This window comes from Polyodon spathula, chromosome 9, assembly GCF_017654505.1.
Source record: "Polyodon spathula isolate WHYD16114869_AA chromosome 9, ASM1765450v1, whole genome shotgun sequence".
Taxonomy (NCBI): domain Eukaryota; kingdom Metazoa; phylum Chordata; class Actinopteri; order Acipenseriformes; family Polyodontidae; genus Polyodon; species Polyodon spathula.
Window position 1 is genome coordinate 12968231 of NC_054542.1, and position 18923 is coordinate 12987153.

Consider the following 18923-nt stretch of genomic DNA (forward strand, 5'->3'; position numbering starts at 1 on the left):
GTGGGATGTCATCAGGGAATGACTCACAATTGATTTTTTTCCATGGTGGATAGTGTATATATTTACGGATATAAAAGTTAGTTATCTTGTTTACACTGCTGGTCATGACAATAACACTAGCTTTTCTGTTCATTTGTTCCTAAAATGCACATGCCCAATCCATTTTGCATCCCATCCATCAAATACTAAACTATTGTTAACACAAAGGCTAATAAACTCCAGGGATGTGCATTTTGGTAAATTTTTATGAACGCATAAACTTTATGTCATATACAGTGCAGTCCGTTTATAAGAATCCCATCCGTCCCGGGTGTTTTGATTCTTATAAGCGGATGATTTTTTAAAGCGGAACGATATGATTACTGCGGTGCAGAATCAAACTCAGTATGAGAATAAGAGCTTGTTTCCTGGCTGCAGTGTAATGGGTTGACCACTCGATGTCACTAGTTCCTGTATGCATGCAAGCCCACGAAAAATCCACAGCTGCTTTCCATAACAAATTATGGATAATAGTCAATTGGTTAACTGCTAGTTAAAGTTAATGACATCTTAACAGAAACGGCTTAGCCAAAAGCTTTGTGATGGGGGTATTGAGGTGTAAGGAAGTAGAAGTAACAAAAAGAAACCAAAACTTGAGTAGAGATCTAGTGTTTGTTCCACACAAGTACTGTTAGTTAGTGGTCCAGCTGAGAGCTAGGTTTATTTTGTTTGTTTTATTAGCGGTTGTTTTGCCATCGCAGTGTAAGAAAAATAAAACCAACACCGGTTTAAAACTGTAAGTCAAGACTCCAGCCTGATAACACTGTACTTGGCCACTCTGTCAAATTACAATTAGCAAAAACGTGCCATCAGCAGTTTAAATACAGTATACATACAGATGTCAATGGTGCTCAATCACTGACAATACATCAAAACAAGTCCTTGTGGGTAAGCAGCTTGTTATATGATCACAGGTATTATGACTTATGTTTACTCAAGTCTGCAGAATCCTATTTTACTACAGTATACTTGAGAAGCGATCGTGAGGCTGCCTAGTTTAACTGCAGTGTGGTGTTACATGTAATGGCCTTTGAATTAAGATGACATTACAGTACAGTATTGTACTGTCAAGACTACCACTACATGTAAACATCTATGGCTTACTTGTTTTCTGTTGTGATGCAAATCTCAGTTTTTCATTAAACAGAGATGCAAAGCGCTGCAATCCCCTCCCCGTTCTGTCTACATGCATATCACACAATAACACTGCTCTACTCAGTATATATTCAATGAACGTGTATTGACTTTATGGGAAACACACTTTCACTAACAGAGAACACAAAAAAACATACCTGCACAATGCAGTGACGCAGACACGTTTGATTACAAACAATGCAGCATTTCATGCATCATTGCACTATCCGCGCTCCATACGTGCCTAATCATGCAAGATGTGATCAAAATCAAAACACGCTTTTATTGGCTGTACACGTCATTGCACTTGATCAAGTACCATATTACAAGTAGTCAGTTTTCCCCAGAATGATTCTTCTAAGCGGATTGCTTGATTCTACAAGCAGATTATTTTACATTGGTTGGTATAGGAATGTTTCTGTCCCAGTGATTTTGATCACTATATGTGGTTGATTCTTATATCAGTGATTCTTATAAAAGGAGTGCACTGTAGTAGTTTAAACAATCTGTCTGTGTATAGATATATATATATATATATATATATATATATATATATATATATATATATATATATATATATATATATATATATATATATATATATGAAAACAGACACACTTTTTACTTGGTTATATACTAACAGTAGACCGTTCGCATGACAATGAGACAGGACTCTAAGCACTGTTTGTTGACTTCATCTACGTGTGTTTTAACATTTGTCTGCATTCCAATAACAGCAACAGCGTGTCTTAAGTGAAGATTCTTGAAAATCTGTACATCCATGCGTATACTTTTTTTAATTTATTTTTTTTTGCCCAGCAGCTTTCACACATACTATAATACATCTTGCAGTCTCGATAAACAAGCCACGGATACTTTATCTCCCATTCAAAATTATAGCAAGAGATTTTCTGCATTACTACTGATTGTAACTGCTTCGGTCACTGTAGTACAGTAAGAAGTAGATGGCTGAGATGCAGATAAGTGATCTTCATGAGAATCCCTTGGTGATGCTGACTGCTTAGAAAAAAACAAAAAAACTTCCGACTGACAACTGACTTGCTATCAGTGTGCACTCCACACTAGGTATTAATTGTTATGCTTAAAGTAATCTGTCAGAACATCCCTGTTAAACTAGTGGGAAAAATAACAATAGCACAGTGTTAAATTAGGCAACTGCAAAAATGAAATGTAAGTTAACAGTAGGATTGGGGATGAGCAATTCACGTAATTTATCAGCTCTGAAATAAAATTAAAAAGGGACAAGAATTAGGCTCAGGCAAGATATGAAGGTAAAAGCAAAGATTGTTTTGCAATTAACAGTTTTTCTGAGTTTAATTATGACATAGAATCAGCTCAACCCGTTTAAAGGGACATCACCTGATTAAAAACAAAAAAAATGAAAACTTTAAGCCCTACTTGTGTGTGTTTGCATTTACTTTTTCCAAAATCCTTGTTTTCCATTTCTTAGCAATATGGACCTCTGTTAATATGGGGCTGTAGCAGGGAGAGATCTGTGCTGACTCTGCTGGCGTGTTCACAGTACTGCAGGAAGAGGGCGGCAGCCTTCCAACAACCGCCTGTGAGTCATGGCAGTGACACGGGGAGGTGGGAAAGTGGGTGTGTGGACTTTTCCCCCCTCTCTGAATGGCTGAGAGGCGAGTCTTGGGAGATTGTTGATCCTATAAAATAACGCTCTGCTGTTTCCTCAGGTCTGCCCTTATAGACGCGCTGAGACTGTGGAAACGCTGGTCGCGGACCGAGAACCAGCCGAGAGAGAAAAAGACACGAAAGTGTCACAGTGAGACAGTAAGAGCGGGGAACCCTTGGGCAGACCCCTTAAAAATATAACAGAGCAGGCTAGATAGCCGGCAGCGTAGGACGGAGATCCGGGTCGCACGGGCAGCGGCGACCGGGATATTGCTGCAGAGTGCAGCACCTTTTATTTGTAGTTTTATTATTGTGTTATTTTTCCCTTGTTATTTTTGCCTTCTGTTTTCATTATTATTTCTTTGAGCACCTGCAAGGCGCCGGTATTGTGTACCATCGCTTGGTATGCCCGTGGTTCTGTTTACCATCGTTGGTAAATCAGACCACTGACCCACAGCGCCATCTGCAGGATAAACTTAAAAACAGCACCCCGAAAATAAAACTGGGCACCTGTGCGGTGTTGCCAAATCCACCTGTCTGTCTCCTGTGTCAGTGAATTACCCACCACCCTTCCACAGGGGCATAACAAATTATTTTAAAATAAGATAAGTGCATGGTGGGATACAATCGTATTCATTTCCACTGTTCACTGCACTGCTAGGATCTGTAACCAAACTATTTTAATAGTGTGCATGCATTACGTCTGACTAAACATGAAACGGTACTTCAGTGTGGATACTTTGAGCTGGATTAATTAAAACATTCTTTGAGCATGCTTCTCGTGATCGGTTATGTAGTGTGTACAGGGCCTAAAAGTAAATATCCTTAATATAGCTGCGTAAGCCAAGTATGAGGCTTATTGCTGCCACCTACAGGACTGTAGTGTACCTTCATCAATACTGTTATATTGCAGACAGTTTTTTTTAAACAAGCAAGTATTTTACGGTCATTTTGCTGCAGTGTAATAGATTACCGCGAATATGCATGTCTGTGTCCCTTTCCCATTCTGTGCATCCCGTGAATGCAATTATTTTTTTTTTTTTCCACCCAATGGATTTATTTTGTGTCTAGGACACACAATTTTGCATTAACTCAACCTCTGTAAAGCCATGATAATTTAACGGCAAATGCACCGCGGTTCAAATAACTAAAGGTAAATAAAAAAAACCTGTTAAGACAAGTCAACATGTCTCAAAGGATATGGCAAAACATTAAAGTACAACAGCAGAAATCAGTAAACACTAACACAGATGGAAAATAAGGTTATCTGCAGATTTACATGCTGCGTCATAACTACAACTAGTTAAATTATTAAAGGCTTCCGTTTGATAAATAAAACCATTTTTTCTTTTTTTCTTCTAGTGGTAGTAAATAGATTAAGTGAGCTGTTTTTTATGGCAAGCTGTTTCAATTCTAGGTACTATGGCGTTTTAAGGGCCTCATTATATATATATATATATATATATATATATATATATATATATATATATATATATATATATATATATATATATATATATATACATACACACACACACACACACACACTAGTGCCCCATTGGCTTTAGTAACTGCCTCTGTTTTAAGGCGAGGGGACACTATAAAATGTAGGGGGAAAATGTAGAACAAAATCTGTTGCTTCTACAATGTTGATCCTACTTTAATGGAACACCGCTGCCATTTGTTCTCAGCCTTTTGCCAGTGAGATAGCCAGTCACATGACTTTTCATTGGTTGACTAATTCTATGCTGTAATGTTGCTTCTACAAAATCAACTCTCCTTTGATAAAGTTGCTCAAAACTTGTAGTTTGCATGTCACTTTCTAAAAAAACATGTTGAGTATTGTCCCCTCGGCTTTATTCTGAAAATATTTTAGTGTGTCACTCTCCAAGTTGCCCCAAAGTCAAAATCCCATACAATGTCTGAGGCAAAAGTAACAAACCTTTAATTTTGTAATTGTGTCTCTTTTAGAAAGTTTCCGTAAAACCATACGGAAATCTGCATCTACAAGATTGTCCATTTCATCTGTCCCGTAGACTGCAGGAACATATCCCAGGTCATGTGATGATGAGCCAAATCCAACAAACCCAGGCACTGCACCCCGTTCTCTTGCAAGCAGCTCTGCAGCTCTGCCACTGCTGGAAGGCTTTACACAGAATTAGAAAGAAAGTTAAAATCACAGCATTGATTAAGAAAATGAGACACCAGACAACTTCCAATCAACATTTTCTGTCAACTTATTGATGGGGGCATTTCATCAACTTCAGCGAACTGCTTTAAAATGTCCCCTACATTAATTAGCCAGTGTTACATGGACTTACAGTGTACACAAACTTGATTATTGGTGACTATGCTATACAGTCACAAAGCTTTCAGCCTTTGACAAACACTCTTCATTTGGCATATCGAGGTCGTTTTTTTCTAATGTGAATTAGCCTGGCCATACATACTCTATGTTTTTTTTTTATTTATTTATTTGGTTGTGTCAACTAAGTCCAAAGTCAAAAGTAGAGAATACTACACATCCTACTGGTAAGGTTATAACGAGACGTGCATACAGTGTTTCCTAATATGTAGGCTTCATTACTTTAAGACGACTTTTGGGTATGTAAAATTTTGTAAAACCTCAACAATGTATTCAATTTGACATATCATTTCTACATCTTAAAACAGACTCTGGGCTAGCCTAGCCTATAGTGATGGGTTTAGCCCCACATGATAGCACCCTGTAACAACTTTTTTTTTTTTTTTTTTTTTTTTTTTTTTGTTCCTGGGTAGTAAGTGTTATTTCCTAATTGCTTATGCTTCAAAAGTATAGAAAATGGCTATTATTCCCCACAAACTTGGCTTTTGTGACCAGGACAGTGATTTTTTAAAATATCACTATTTCCAATGGGAAAATGGGCAATTGTGTGTCTTTTCGTTCACATAAAGTCAGAAAAAAAACAACATATGAATCCAAATTAACATGTATTTATACTAAAGTAATACAAAAATGACTACAAAAGATTTAGAAGTGAGTAGTTTTTCGAGATTTACGATTATACTTATAGTATAATCGTAAATCTTTTGTAGTCATTTCTGTATTTAGTATAAATAAATGTTAATTTGGATTCATATGTTGTTTTTTTCTGACTTTATGTGAACGAAAAGACACACAATTGCCCGTTTTCCCATTGGAAATAGTGATATTTTTAAATATCACTGTCCTGGTCACAAAAGCAAAGTTTGTGGGGAATAATAGCCATTTTCTATACTTTTGAGGCATAAGCAATTAGGAAATAACACTTACTACCCAGGAACAAAAATTGTGTTACATAGTGTAGTTACACAGGAGTTCAGTTCACTTGAACAAAGTATTAAATGGGATTTTAAAAAGAACGTCATTATGGTTTTCTTATTTACTGAATCTGAATGTCAAAGATGTATTAAATAATAGTTGTTATGCATTTGAATGAGCAAGATAACTAAATGCGTGGTTTTCTGGTGCCTGTGTAATTACGCGAAAGTGTCCAATTGTTCTTGTTTTAAAATAAAAATCTTACCCGGACATTTCCTTTGGTTCTCTGTTTATTTTTTCCGCCCATACTTGTAGCTGTTTTTAGAAAAAATACAAATGTCTACACTTCACGTAAAAACAAATCGACCTATTTTAAATATAAATTTCACTACTTGTGCGTATATAGCCCAGTTCGAGTCAGACTCAGGAAGGTTGAGCTGAACGCACACGGAAAGACGTATCACAGTAGTGGTAAGGGTGAAATCAAAAGAAGCCATCTTTACTCCGGGGAAAGGAAAAAAAAAAAAAAAAAAAAAAAAAAAAATTTCGGGCCGGTCTGCAGTGAGACAGGATGAACCCGTGCAAAATGCGAAACGCAGCTGGTGCGGTATTGGTAACCTTAATGTTCGATATAGTAGTTTATTACAGGGCTCTATTTACAAATCTTTAACTAAGTAGACAGTAATATAATACGTTCTTTATATAGCACCTTTAATAGTCGACCACCATCACAAAGCTCTTTACAGAGGTAGGCTGTGAACTGTGCATTACAATAAATAATAATAATAATAATAATAATAATAATAATAATAATATAATAATAATAATAATAATAATATGTAATAGGGGATACAGTATTGTATTATATAAAGCTTGCATTTACATTATTTCAATGTGCAATATGTTTTCCCACGTTATACACCAAATAGGTGGGATATCCGTCCTAATGACTTACTACCTTACAGTGACTAGGTGCTGACAATGATTGTCTTCGAGCAATCGCGGTGTGCCACTTATATATATATATATATATATATATATATATATATATATATATATATATATATATATATATATATATAGTGCATTATTAAAACGTTATTAATAACACAATAAAATGTGTTATTTTAAACAATTTTTGTTTTTCACAACAAGGGTAGAACACGAAATTGTGCCCAACATACGTTGTATGGTTGTATTAATGATAATCTAGTTACAAAATAACATCAAATAACAAAATGATTATATATATTTATGATATATATAAATATGATACAAATATATAATTAATACATGTTATATATATTATTATATATTTATATATTATAAATATATATAGGGACCAAATGGGTTATAAAATGGGTTTTACTGTTCTCATGAAAAAAATAGATATTGCCTTAAATTACATTTCTTAAATGAAAGGGAGGGTTCAGGGGTATAACTGCAGGCTCGGAGACCTTGCTCATGTTGGCCTGTGGGAGATGGGTATAACTGCAGGCTCGGAGACCTTGCTCGTGTTGCCCTGTGGGAGATGGGTATAACTGCAGGCTCGGAGACCTTGCTCATGGTGGTCTGTGAGAAATGGGTATAACTGCAGGCTCGGAGACCTTGCTTGTGGTGGCCAGTGGGAGATGGGTATAACTGCAGGCTCGGAGACCTTGCTTGTGGTGGCTTGTGGGAGATGGGTATAACTGCAGGCTCGGAGACCTTGCTCGTGGTAGCTTGTAGTAGCTTAGCTGTGGTGGCCTATGTGCGCACAGGGTTGTGGCTCTCAATAGGGGTGACATTTGAGACGGAAATAACAGCAGCACGCGATGTTATTCAGACCAACTGGAGAAGAGAAGGGTGATGAATGAGGTCAGTTTAAATTCATCCCATGTGTCGAATAATGCACATTATTAATTAAGAAAATAGATGTGAATGACCTTAAAGGCCTAATTTGAGAAACGTTTAATGTAAGGACAAACAATCATATGTAAATCGTTTTTTTTATTCATGCACAACCAAAAATATAATTTAGTAATAAAAATTGAACCTAAGTGTATTTTAAAAATGCACAACAGCAAAACTGTGTGTGTGTGTGTGTGTGTGTTTACAAAAATGCACAACAGCAAAACCATGTGTGTCATAGCATAGGCCACCACAGCTAAGCTGCCACAGGACACCATGAGACAGAGCCTGCAGTTATACACTCTTGGGTGCAAGGGAGACAACTCCACCCAGGCCCAGCCATTGGCCCAGCCCCGGGTCCATTTCTTTTTTTTATTTCTTTGCCACTTTAATAGCTAGAGGTAGAAAATATAGAGGTGCCGTCTGCTCCACTGGGATTAGAGAAAAAACACGTAGCAAGGTAGTATTGGCGGAAGGTCAATCAAAACACAAATTCGCAAATCACAGTTGACAGATTGTCTACTGAGGCGGGACGCAGAGCGGGTGCTCTATCAATAGGGTAGTGTTAAGGTCATGTGATTGCTCTGCTGGGAGATGTGATACTAAAGGCGTAATTTCGTGAAACTGAACAGAACCAGGCAATCTGATTTGGCGAAACTGTTTCACCTTCCTGCTGTGGAATGGTGTTCTGCTTGTTCGGTTGCATCACTTACGTTTTTCTTTTGGATTGAGACATAATTAAAACAAAAAAAAAAATAGATTAACATAATGGAGATGTTTTATTTAACGTCATGTAATCAAATAAATTACAGAATGATATGGCAAAAGACTGCTGGAAGCCATAATAGTACTGTACAGGGTGTTGGATTTTGAAATGCCACTTTTTTTTTTTTAGTGTTCATTCAGTATATGGAAAACTACAAAGCAGTATGTAATTAAATATGTTACATAACATTATTGCAGTCTTTATTAGACTGAAGCAAAATTATATAATTATATAGGGAGATGCAAAACTGTTGGCCATAGCTGTGCTGCTAATTCTAATATTACTGTAAAAGCATAGCCTCCATTTACGATGGTCTGTACTGTATAGTGAGATGTGTTTATATATTTGACATCGAGCAAGCTGAACGTGTCGGAGTCTGTCCACCTCACAAGATTACATCTTAACTAACAGATGGTCAAAATTAACTATTTAAAAAAAAAAAAAAACTAAATTTTTCTGTGACCAGCCCCAGGCTGCAGGCGTCTGTCAAAAGCGGAACAATAATGTTTAGGTGAGAGGTAAGCATTTTTGTATAGGAGAGCTGGTCTGGGTGTACAGCCCTCGTCGGAAGTGGGACCTCTGCCCAAAACTGGATAGGTCCTGCCAGGGCCTGGAGCGTGTGGGGGAGGTGGTGTACTGAGTCAATTTGCCATCTAGGGGTCGGAGGGTGGTACTCCACCAACACCAGCTGTCCAGTCCCCAACCGGGACAGGGGGGTGGCTTCTGAACTGTGCATGTGTGTGTTGTATCGTGTGCCAACCGCTAGGACTTTATTTAGGTAGCGCGGTACCTGGTTGTGTTGTTGTCTGTCATCGTTTCCAGAAAGGAATGTAAATAAAGAGCTTGTTGGGTTAAACTGCATTCCTGACTATGCCTACATTACAATACATTTTATGATAAAAAAAAAATATTTTGCTAATGTACTACAGACATCACATAATTTTAATAAGAACACTTTTAGTATGACATACCATTAAATTAATTAATATAACAGACTGTATTTTTTATTATTATCTATTATTATCATTTAATCATAGTAATTAACTTTACTATGCTGTCTACAAAGAGTGGCAAGGTGAATTTATATTTGTAAACACTGAAAACTGTATATTATTGTTTGTGTTACAAATATTAAAATAAAATTAATAAATTAATTATTTTATATATGTGAGTAATCATTAATTTATTGTGTGGTTTATTTTTATGTGCAATTATATTTGTTAAAACGTGTAATCATTTTATAAAAATTGAACAGGAATTTGTATGTCCCTCCTGTCAATATAGTTGAGTGGAAATTATCTTATTTTTTGTAATATAGTTGTAATATAGTCTATATATCAATATTGAAATCGTTTTAATTATTTTCGTTAATACAGTATATCTATTTCATGTATTCCATGACACTCAAATTAGCTTATTGTTGTCGTGGATTTAAAACAAACATGCATATTGAAGCATGGTATGGTACAGCATGGTACAAAACATTGTAAATGCACAGAATTGCTACTGGAAAACTGCAAAAATGAACTGCACATTTCCTGTAGAACGTTTAGTTTAAGGGAGCCTACATAAACACTTGCTTACAGTATGATAGAAACAACATTTTCTAAGCAAAAACTAAGCGTTTGTCAAGGAGTGACTAAAAATGTAGATGTTTACATTAAACACACTGTTATGCAAAAGTTTTAGACATATTGTATTTTTCTACTGTGGTGCATTAAGAGCATCAACAATTTACTCAACGCCTCCACTAGTGTTTTCTACTATTATAACAACCTTGACTTGCCTAAAGAAGGAAAAACACTGAGTGAAATAGCTTGCATCACTTGGTTTTCAATGTGTGGTGTCTGAAGTATAATCAACAAGTACAGAGAAACATCATCTGTAATTGACAAACTCAGGACTGGAAGACCCAAAAAGCTGTCTAACAAAGATGAGCAATACTGGAAGACAATATCTAATATTTAATACATGTTTATTTAATGTCTGTGCCAGAAAATGGGATCTGACCATCAGCACCTGCTATTTACACCGAAGTAAGGTGGTTATCATGTGGGAGAGTTCTGCTTTTTGAGCTATGCGAGGAGACTTAAATCTTCTTAATTGATGAAAATAGAATTTAGTTAACCACCGTTGAGATGTTCTTGGCTGGCTCTGCTTGCTTACTTGGTTGATACGTGTGAAATCATTGAATCTGTCTATGCAAGGGAAGGATGCAAATATCCTCCTTACAGACAAGGTAACAGCTTTTGTTCAAAAACTGGACATTTGGGCCTTTCGATTATTAGATGGAAATTGCAACGTTTCCCACATTTTCAGGTTTCATCCAGGATTGAGGCTGCAGATTACAATGATCTGAAAGCAGGGGTGCCAGAGCCAGGGGGGCATGGCCACATCACTTTTAAAAGTGGGAGGGCCATGCCCACTCACTTTTTGACAAAAGAACACAGTGCACAGTGGAGAAAAGTCACTTGTATAACACAGTGTTTAGTTGTGTTTATACTCTGCATCCTACATAAAAGCAAGGCGCTAATTTTATCATATAAGAACCTATCTTACTCTCCTGACATCAAATACTACTGCTGAGTGCAGCTTTTCATGCCTTCGACTGAAAACATGCCTACGATCATCCATGAGGCTGTATGTTTTTCACGGTTATCACAGATTTCACGATTTCCGTGAAATGTACCCATTGCTGTGAATATGTAGTTTGCCGTGAAAATCCCTATTTCTGAAATAGTGTCAAATATACATATTTCTATCACTTAAAACTAGGGCTGTTCCAATTAATAGATTAATTGGACCAATTAATCAACTAAAGAGTTGATTGCAGATAATTTTTCTTTTTTTAACAATTTAATCATGCAGAATTTTATGTTTTTATAGAAAATGAAATCAGCCAATAGAAGATCTGCATTTTCTCTATGGAAGTCCAATCATAAGTGAGCAGAGGCGGGACATAAACAGTTGAAGGTATTTTCTGCTTCGGTTGAGTTGGGAGTTTAACCAATGGGAAAGTCAAAAATATGCCCTGGTTTTGCAGCTGTCCAATCATTAGTGAGCAGAGCCGGAACATAAATACGCTAGGGTAAACAGTGTAAGAATAGTTGAATTTTGCACGATATTGCTTATTATAGAGATCATTATTGAGAATTATATTGAGAACTTCGAAGTAATTTATTTCAAATAGCTTTTTACAAATAATTTTAAAAAAATCATGAGACAATGGAGACATAGTAGATGATTTGGTTAAGCATCAATTTTCAAGAAGAACTTTCTCAGAAAAATTGGAGATTTTAAAAAAGGGAGGTATAAATACCCACAGTGACTACAGGAAGGGAAGGGATATACTCGCCACTTAACCGGTTGCTGTTATCGTCTGTTATTTGTGCTTATTTTATCCAAAGGACATGGGCAAGTAATAGGCTTAACAGCACAATATTTTACTATTTATTAAAAATCTATCTTGGTTGAATATTTGACATCTTGTAAGTCTTCAGAATGTTAAAATCAGAGATATTTTTATCATAAAATTTTACTTCTTCAAATCACATTAATTTTCATAAATTGGAAACATACCAAAAATAATCTAAAGACTAACATGGAATACGTTTATTTTATTTCTTTGTAATGTTTTATAACTTGGATGAGATTTTTTTTTCACCCTCTACCAGATTGTTAGAAAGCACTTTTTAATAAATGTCAGATTTTCCATGTATTATTGCTGAAACTAACCACACTACAATCAGATAAACTTGTGAATGGTTGCTTCCGGTGTTTCCATTCCAATTACCTAAAGTGCTCTCAACAGGCAGAGTGTGTATGATGTAATCACCATCTGAGGCTACCTTCCTTCAATTCCAAAATACAGCTACTTTGTTTTTCTAGCTCTGCATGAATATTTACACAGTTATTATCCAAAGGAATGTCTTCTCTATGGTGAATTAAGATTCTCTGCCAAGTTAGCCGTTGGAGCCTGTAATGAGAAACATAATGTTTTTATTTTTCTGTAACAAATCTTTTTTTTGTGTATTTGTTCAATATTATTAGCTGCATACTGTATATGTAAAAGCTGAAGTACCCAACAACAAACTAAATTGTGTCTGTTTTACTACGTGTTTTTGAATTCCAGGTTTAGCTTTTGTCCCTTGTAACAAACTTGCTACTGTGTTTTGGCATAACACTATTAATATAGCAGTAGGACGCTAAAGCCTATTTTCTATGTGATGTTATCCTCATTAACATTTGTTTCTGGAAACAGTGCTTATGAAGTTTACACAAATACAATGTACAATGTACATCTACAATGTTTCAAGCTTTTTCTTTTAAAATGCATTGTTAAATTGTTTTGGAACAAACTACCTTGTCTGAAGCAGTTTGTTACAAAAAACACAACATACTTATTCATATGATTTTTAACAGATCAAAATGGAACAAAAGCAAAGGACACTTAAAAAAGTAAAATAAGTACAGCAGCTGCAGAACATTAGGTGGCTGAGATATGTGCTTATCGGGGTATGTAAAACCAGCTGTGTGCTTTTAAAACTTTATTGAGCGAAATGTTGTATTTCTTTTCTTTTTAGAAATGAAAGGAGACTAAACACCTGCATACTTTTTTCAGATGTAATTTTTACAGTATAATGAAATAGTTGTATATTCATGAAACTGATCTACACTGTTGTCTTAACTGTTAATGGCTAAGAATATGGCAGGTTTATTTTACTTAAAGACAAACATGAAAAAAACATTGTTAACTAACTCACAAGGTAAAGCTTTGTCACTACGGCGCTGCACTTGAAAACAGCATACTGTACCTTGCCCAGAACTCGTCACAGATTATTTGAGACCCTTCCACACACACAATGCCCGGTTTCCCAGGCATTCTAAATTCCGGTTAGCTTAAGTTCCTTGGACCAATCCAGTACATTTTTCCTTTTCTGCTTGTTATAAATGTAGTGGCTGTAGATCCAGAGCCTTGTAAAAATACTATCTTTCAATGGTGTGCCTGCTTGTTTTTTTACAGCTGGAGAAGGGTCTTTACTAAAGAAAACAGATGCATGTTCTTTGAGCCACTCTATAGCAGTCAGAACACACACATCTCCACAACAGTTCTCATTCAAGTAAGCATTTAAATCTGTGTGTAGCTGTGCTTGAGTTGATCTGCTTAATTCTGAAGACCTAGAAAACAAAAATATATTTTAAAAATACTAAAATGTGTTATTATTGCAATAGCTATTATATTAAAAACAAACTACTAGGAAGGCTTCCTTAAAGAGCTAAACAGCAGCAGATCCATTTTTAAACTCATACTGTAAGACTATTTCTGCTGTGCTTTACTGCATTTAGTAATGTTAATTAGGGGGTGATGTACACCCATGGCGAAACACACCAGCAGAATTTATGTACATTCAAAGTGTGAGACTGTGTCATTAAAATATAACCAATAGTGTAGAGTGGATAAAGGTAATGAAATTATTAAACAACACCTCCATTTGCTTTGCAGGTATCTATTAGCATTTCATTTATAACTAAAAAAGCTATGTTAAAGAAGGCTCTCTGTTTGTATGTTTTACTTTTATTAGGTCATTTTACATGGTGAAGTTTGTTGAAATACAATGTACAGTAAAAACAAAATGTGTTTATGTTCTTTCCATGGTGAAACTTACTTTACAACAATTTCTGGTAAAACAGCTGGGTATTTCAAAGGATAGGTGCAGGACAGTGAAAACATCACCTGGAACAAGACAAAAAACAGGGTCATATGAAATCCTGTTTTCTTTCATCTTCTGACTTTTTTACTGTTTACCATTTTTCAGTTTAAAAAGAAATCTGTTATGTTATATAAAGGCAAACAACACCAATATGTGAATTCAAAATTGTACTTTGACAAATGAAAACAGTACTGGGATGGAAACAAAGTAATATGGTAACTATATGAGGATGATTACTTTAATCATTAGTATACAGTGTAGGCAGACTTTTCACTGTTAAAAGGACACAGGTTGATAAGATGGGATTTGCCTTTAAGTGATGTCCAAAAATGAAATATTGCAGACATGAACTTGTCTATTTCTACAATTTCCAAATGTGCCGTATTCACAGAATGATTTTTTATGAATAAAATAATGAAACCACTAAATGTATATTACGCTCAATAAAGGCTACTAGTACTTGCAATGTTATCATTAGCAGATTCTAACCTTTGCTGTATTGTAAATTGTGCCCTGGAAGAAGGAGGGTCAGTTGCCCTTCCTTCAACGTAGTCTCAAAGTTCTGCAAATGCCAGCTGGTCATTTATGATGAGCTCTTCCTTACCGGGAAACACGGTTAGCCACATCTCAATTTCTGACAGCTGTATTCCGGCCTCTTCAATCTCATTCATTTCAAATTAGTCTGTTAGAAGAATTACACGTGTTATTAGAAGGGGGCATACTTTCAGATAACACCCAGCATTCAAAACTGGCAGTGACTTGTACCATCCATGTTTAAAGTAAGGACTATCGGCTACAGTTGTACCGGTTATATTGTTATGTGTAAATTACTTGACCATTGGATACATCAGATTTACTAATACCAGCTGATTTGAGCATATGGTCCATTCTAAACAATGCACACAAATGTAGTTAAATAATATAATTCACATTAAAAAAAGGTGGAGCAACTCCAGATATTGGGAACAACTGACAACTTACAAGGTGTAAATCGAATCAGAAATGCTAAATACATATTTCAGGTACTGCCTATAAAAGCTTAATTTCTCAGTACATCCATACGAAGGCAATCATGGCCAGTAGTGCAAAATTATACAATGGAGCAAAAACTGCATTTCATAGAGTGTATAAAAGATGTTATCGAAACTGTGGACGATGGCCAAAAGGATTCCACAGTAATTCTGCAGCGTACAACAGCACAGAATTCACTTGTAAGCAGATTTAATGCTGCCTTCCCTGTGGAAGAGGCTCAAGTAGAGACACTGGAAAGTTGTACTTGAATTATTATTTATTTTTCTTTTATATATAAAACAGGCCTATGTTAAGCTGAATAAGTTAAAGGATGAAAGTGGTTTTGTTGCAAATGTTTTCATACGTGTTTTGTTTTTTTTTTTTTGGGGGGGGGGGGGGGGGGGGGTTTTTTTTTTTTTTTGTTTTTGGGGGGGGGGGGGCGGTGGGGGGGGGGGGGGGGGGGGTGGGGGGGGGGGGGGGGGGGGGGGGGGGGGGGGGGGGGGGGGGGGGGGGTGGGGGGGGGGGGGGGGGGGGGGGGGGGGGGGGGGTGTTTTGGGGGGGGGGGGGGGGGGGGGGGGGGGGGGGGGGGGGGTGGGGGGGGGGGGGGTGGTTATGGACAGTTCAGTTTCATAGAAGTTGTCAATACATATGCAGATTTTTCATATTTGATCCAGTTAGCAGGATACAAGTCTTCAGTCTACAAAAATTGCTGGACTAACTTAGTATTGTGTTTTAGTACAGTATCCTCTGGTTCTCAACCCTGGTCATGGGGAGCCACTGTGTCTGCTGGTATTCAATCCAACTGTGACTACTGGTACTGTGACTCCGCCCCCTTTCTGGATGGCCGACTTCCAACTGACCCTGGAATGAACTGCCAAGCCATCCTGTCCGGGGCACACTGTTCCAGTTATACCAGTGGTCTTTACAGCGCGGCCTGTAGGCCACTGGCAGCCCCCCATAACCCTAAATTTTTCCCTTCAAATTATCCTTTGTTCATAAAGATTTGTTTAAATTAGAAATAAAAAAGGGGATTCATAACCTTGCATAGTTCAGCTAGAAATAGAAACCGAAATGAACTACTGGAGTTGTATTTTACTCACCTCCCACTTAAGTGTTATAAGTAAAATACAAAATAAATTTCTGTTTCTCGCTCAGCGTCGCAAGGCACGAGTGCTTTCAGTAAGAGAGAATGGATTGGTATCTTGTCCTGTTGATGAAAAAAAAGCAAGAATTAAATCAAAACCGTGAAAGCAACCATGAACTGCATAATAAACTCACTACAAGTGCACCGGTTGCTGAAAATGAGGGGTCTGTGAACAGAACTGAAGCTGGAAATCACTGCACTTTGTATCACCATTGAACTATATTTTCACTACAAGCACTAGAGCATGCACTGTGGACTGGTGTTTGTGTATGTGTTACGGGACTTACTATTTCGGGGCCAACCCGCGGATTACACTTTTGTATTGCTTCTCAATAACATTGTTATTGTTCACCATCAGGCATTTGGATTGTATAACTGAATCATCATTGCACCTGGATATTGTTGTCGGTCTGATTAGGGATCACCTGCACCTGCACACTGCTAACCACTTTGCCACATGGACAAATGACTTTTTCTTTATATTTAACAAGGAATCTGAAATGTGAGTTTGCTTGATGTGCCAGAAAACTGTCTCTGTATTAAAAACCAGCAATTTGGAGTGACATTATTTGACTGTGCATGGGGAACCTAATGAAAAATACCCACCTGGTAGTTCCAGTTGGAAAAGCAAAACCAACGAGCTTGTCAGCTCATTGAAAAAACAACAGAAAGTGCTAAAAACTGCCAGCTCGGTTGCAGAATGTCAATGTCAGAATGTCATTTCAGACGTTTGGACAGCTCCTTGTTAAAGTCTTGTTCTTGATGACAGCACTGACATATGCGATATATCACAATTATGTTTTGTTTCCCCAAAGACAAATGGGTTTGATTCCACTGAAAACACAAACAAGGGGTGAAGATATTACGAATGCACTTCAATTTTTTTTTTTTTAATCAGACTGGCCTCTCTCAGAAGAAACTCCTATCTGGGTGTACTGACGGTGCACCAAGTATGCGAGGCAAAGAAAGACGATTGCTGGGTCAAATGAAAAAGAAAAAAGTTTCATTGCATTCACAAAGATGCTCTTGTAAGCAAGGTGAAAAATGGTGAAATGTAAGATATTATGCAGGTTGTCCCCCCATTAAAACGTGCTCCCGCGATTGGGAGGGAGATTGTTGACTAGGATTCATTCGCTCTCTGTCACAGCCCTTCAAAGATGGGGCCATTTTTGGTACTTTCATCCTGAAACTTTTTGGTTTCAGACAGTAAAGTAGGTAGGCAGTAGCAGAGCTGCATACACAAAGTCAGTTCAATTATGAGCACACTTAAGCAATTTGAAAGTGATATCTCTTCTGCTGCAAAAGGAACATGCACTTAAAAATCACTCAGAAATTAGACAACTGGGCAATTTTTCAATATTCTACAGAAGGGACCCCCTTCCCCTCCCAAAGGGGCTACATCTCAGCAAATCTTCATCACTGAGCTTACATATTTGACCTGGTTTCATTCCTGACCTGTATCTTCCACTACACAATGTAAGCAAAATAAAAGTCTTGAGGTGGGGATTTTACTGGATTTTGGTGATCTGACACAGAATGCCCCTTAAAAGTTTGGGGCAATAGGACTTACAAACTTTCATAAAGTATTGAAATGACGTCACCCACAGCTACAGTGGTTCATTACCGCAGTCATTAATATACGAAGAACGCATTGCCACCCCAAGATAATTTCATATTTTCCACATAGTGACAATTAACATATATTAGATATAATAGTCAAAGATTTAGGGCCATTTTATTAACATACTTTTTTGTTTGTTTTAAATAACGTCACCCAGTGTATATGGTGGTTTAATGGGCTGTCATTTCCATATGAACGCTTTGTCCCAGTATGACATACCAAAGATATCGCAGTATGGACTTTACTATCAGCAGTGTATATCTCTGTAGATGTACCTCACCTTAGTTTATAAATCAAAATGCTAAACTTACCGTGTATCACACCCATCAAGTGAATTTTAAATGTTAAATAAAAACAGTAATTCGAATCAAAGATCCTTAGATTACCTCCCTGTTAGCATCTACAATGTTAAAACAAAAGTTCTTTATAATATATTCTATTTTATACCGTGTTAGCCATCACTTTCCATTACGCGCATGCGTCAGTGTTTCGTTGAATTTTGTCCGTATAATTACTTATTCATCGGTCTGGTTTACTGTGAACTTTCGGTATACAAATTAAATGTTCTAGAGAGCGCTATATATATATATATATTTGGTTGTAATACCGAAACTTCACAGTTGAACCAGATCGTGGAATAAATTAAGAGTGTAAGTAAGCACACGGACAAAATTCAA

At 36.8% G+C, this 18923-nt stretch overlaps 1 protein-coding gene and 1 pseudogene across 1 annotated transcript in view; both read right to left on the bottom strand.

The window, feature by feature from the left end:
* LOC121321043 (E3 ubiquitin-protein ligase listerin-like) overlaps nucleotides 1-6600 on the bottom strand; it is a 49897-nt gene extending 43297 nt beyond the window's left edge. Inside the window, exons 1-2 of the mRNA XM_041259954.1 lie at nucleotides 6369-6600; nucleotides 4766-4969 (exon numbers count right to left, since the gene is read on the bottom strand). Of these exons, the coding sequence (XP_041115888.1) occupies nucleotides 4766-4969; nucleotides 6369-6410 (246 nt within the window). The 5' untranslated portion in view covers nucleotides 6411-6600. The remainder of the gene's footprint in view (nucleotides 1-4765; nucleotides 4970-6368) is intronic.
* Nucleotides 6601-11754: 5154 nt separating this feature from the next.
* On the bottom strand, nucleotides 11755-18910 carry LOC121320760 (annotated as a pseudogene).
* Nucleotides 18911-18923: the final 13 nt, after the last annotated feature.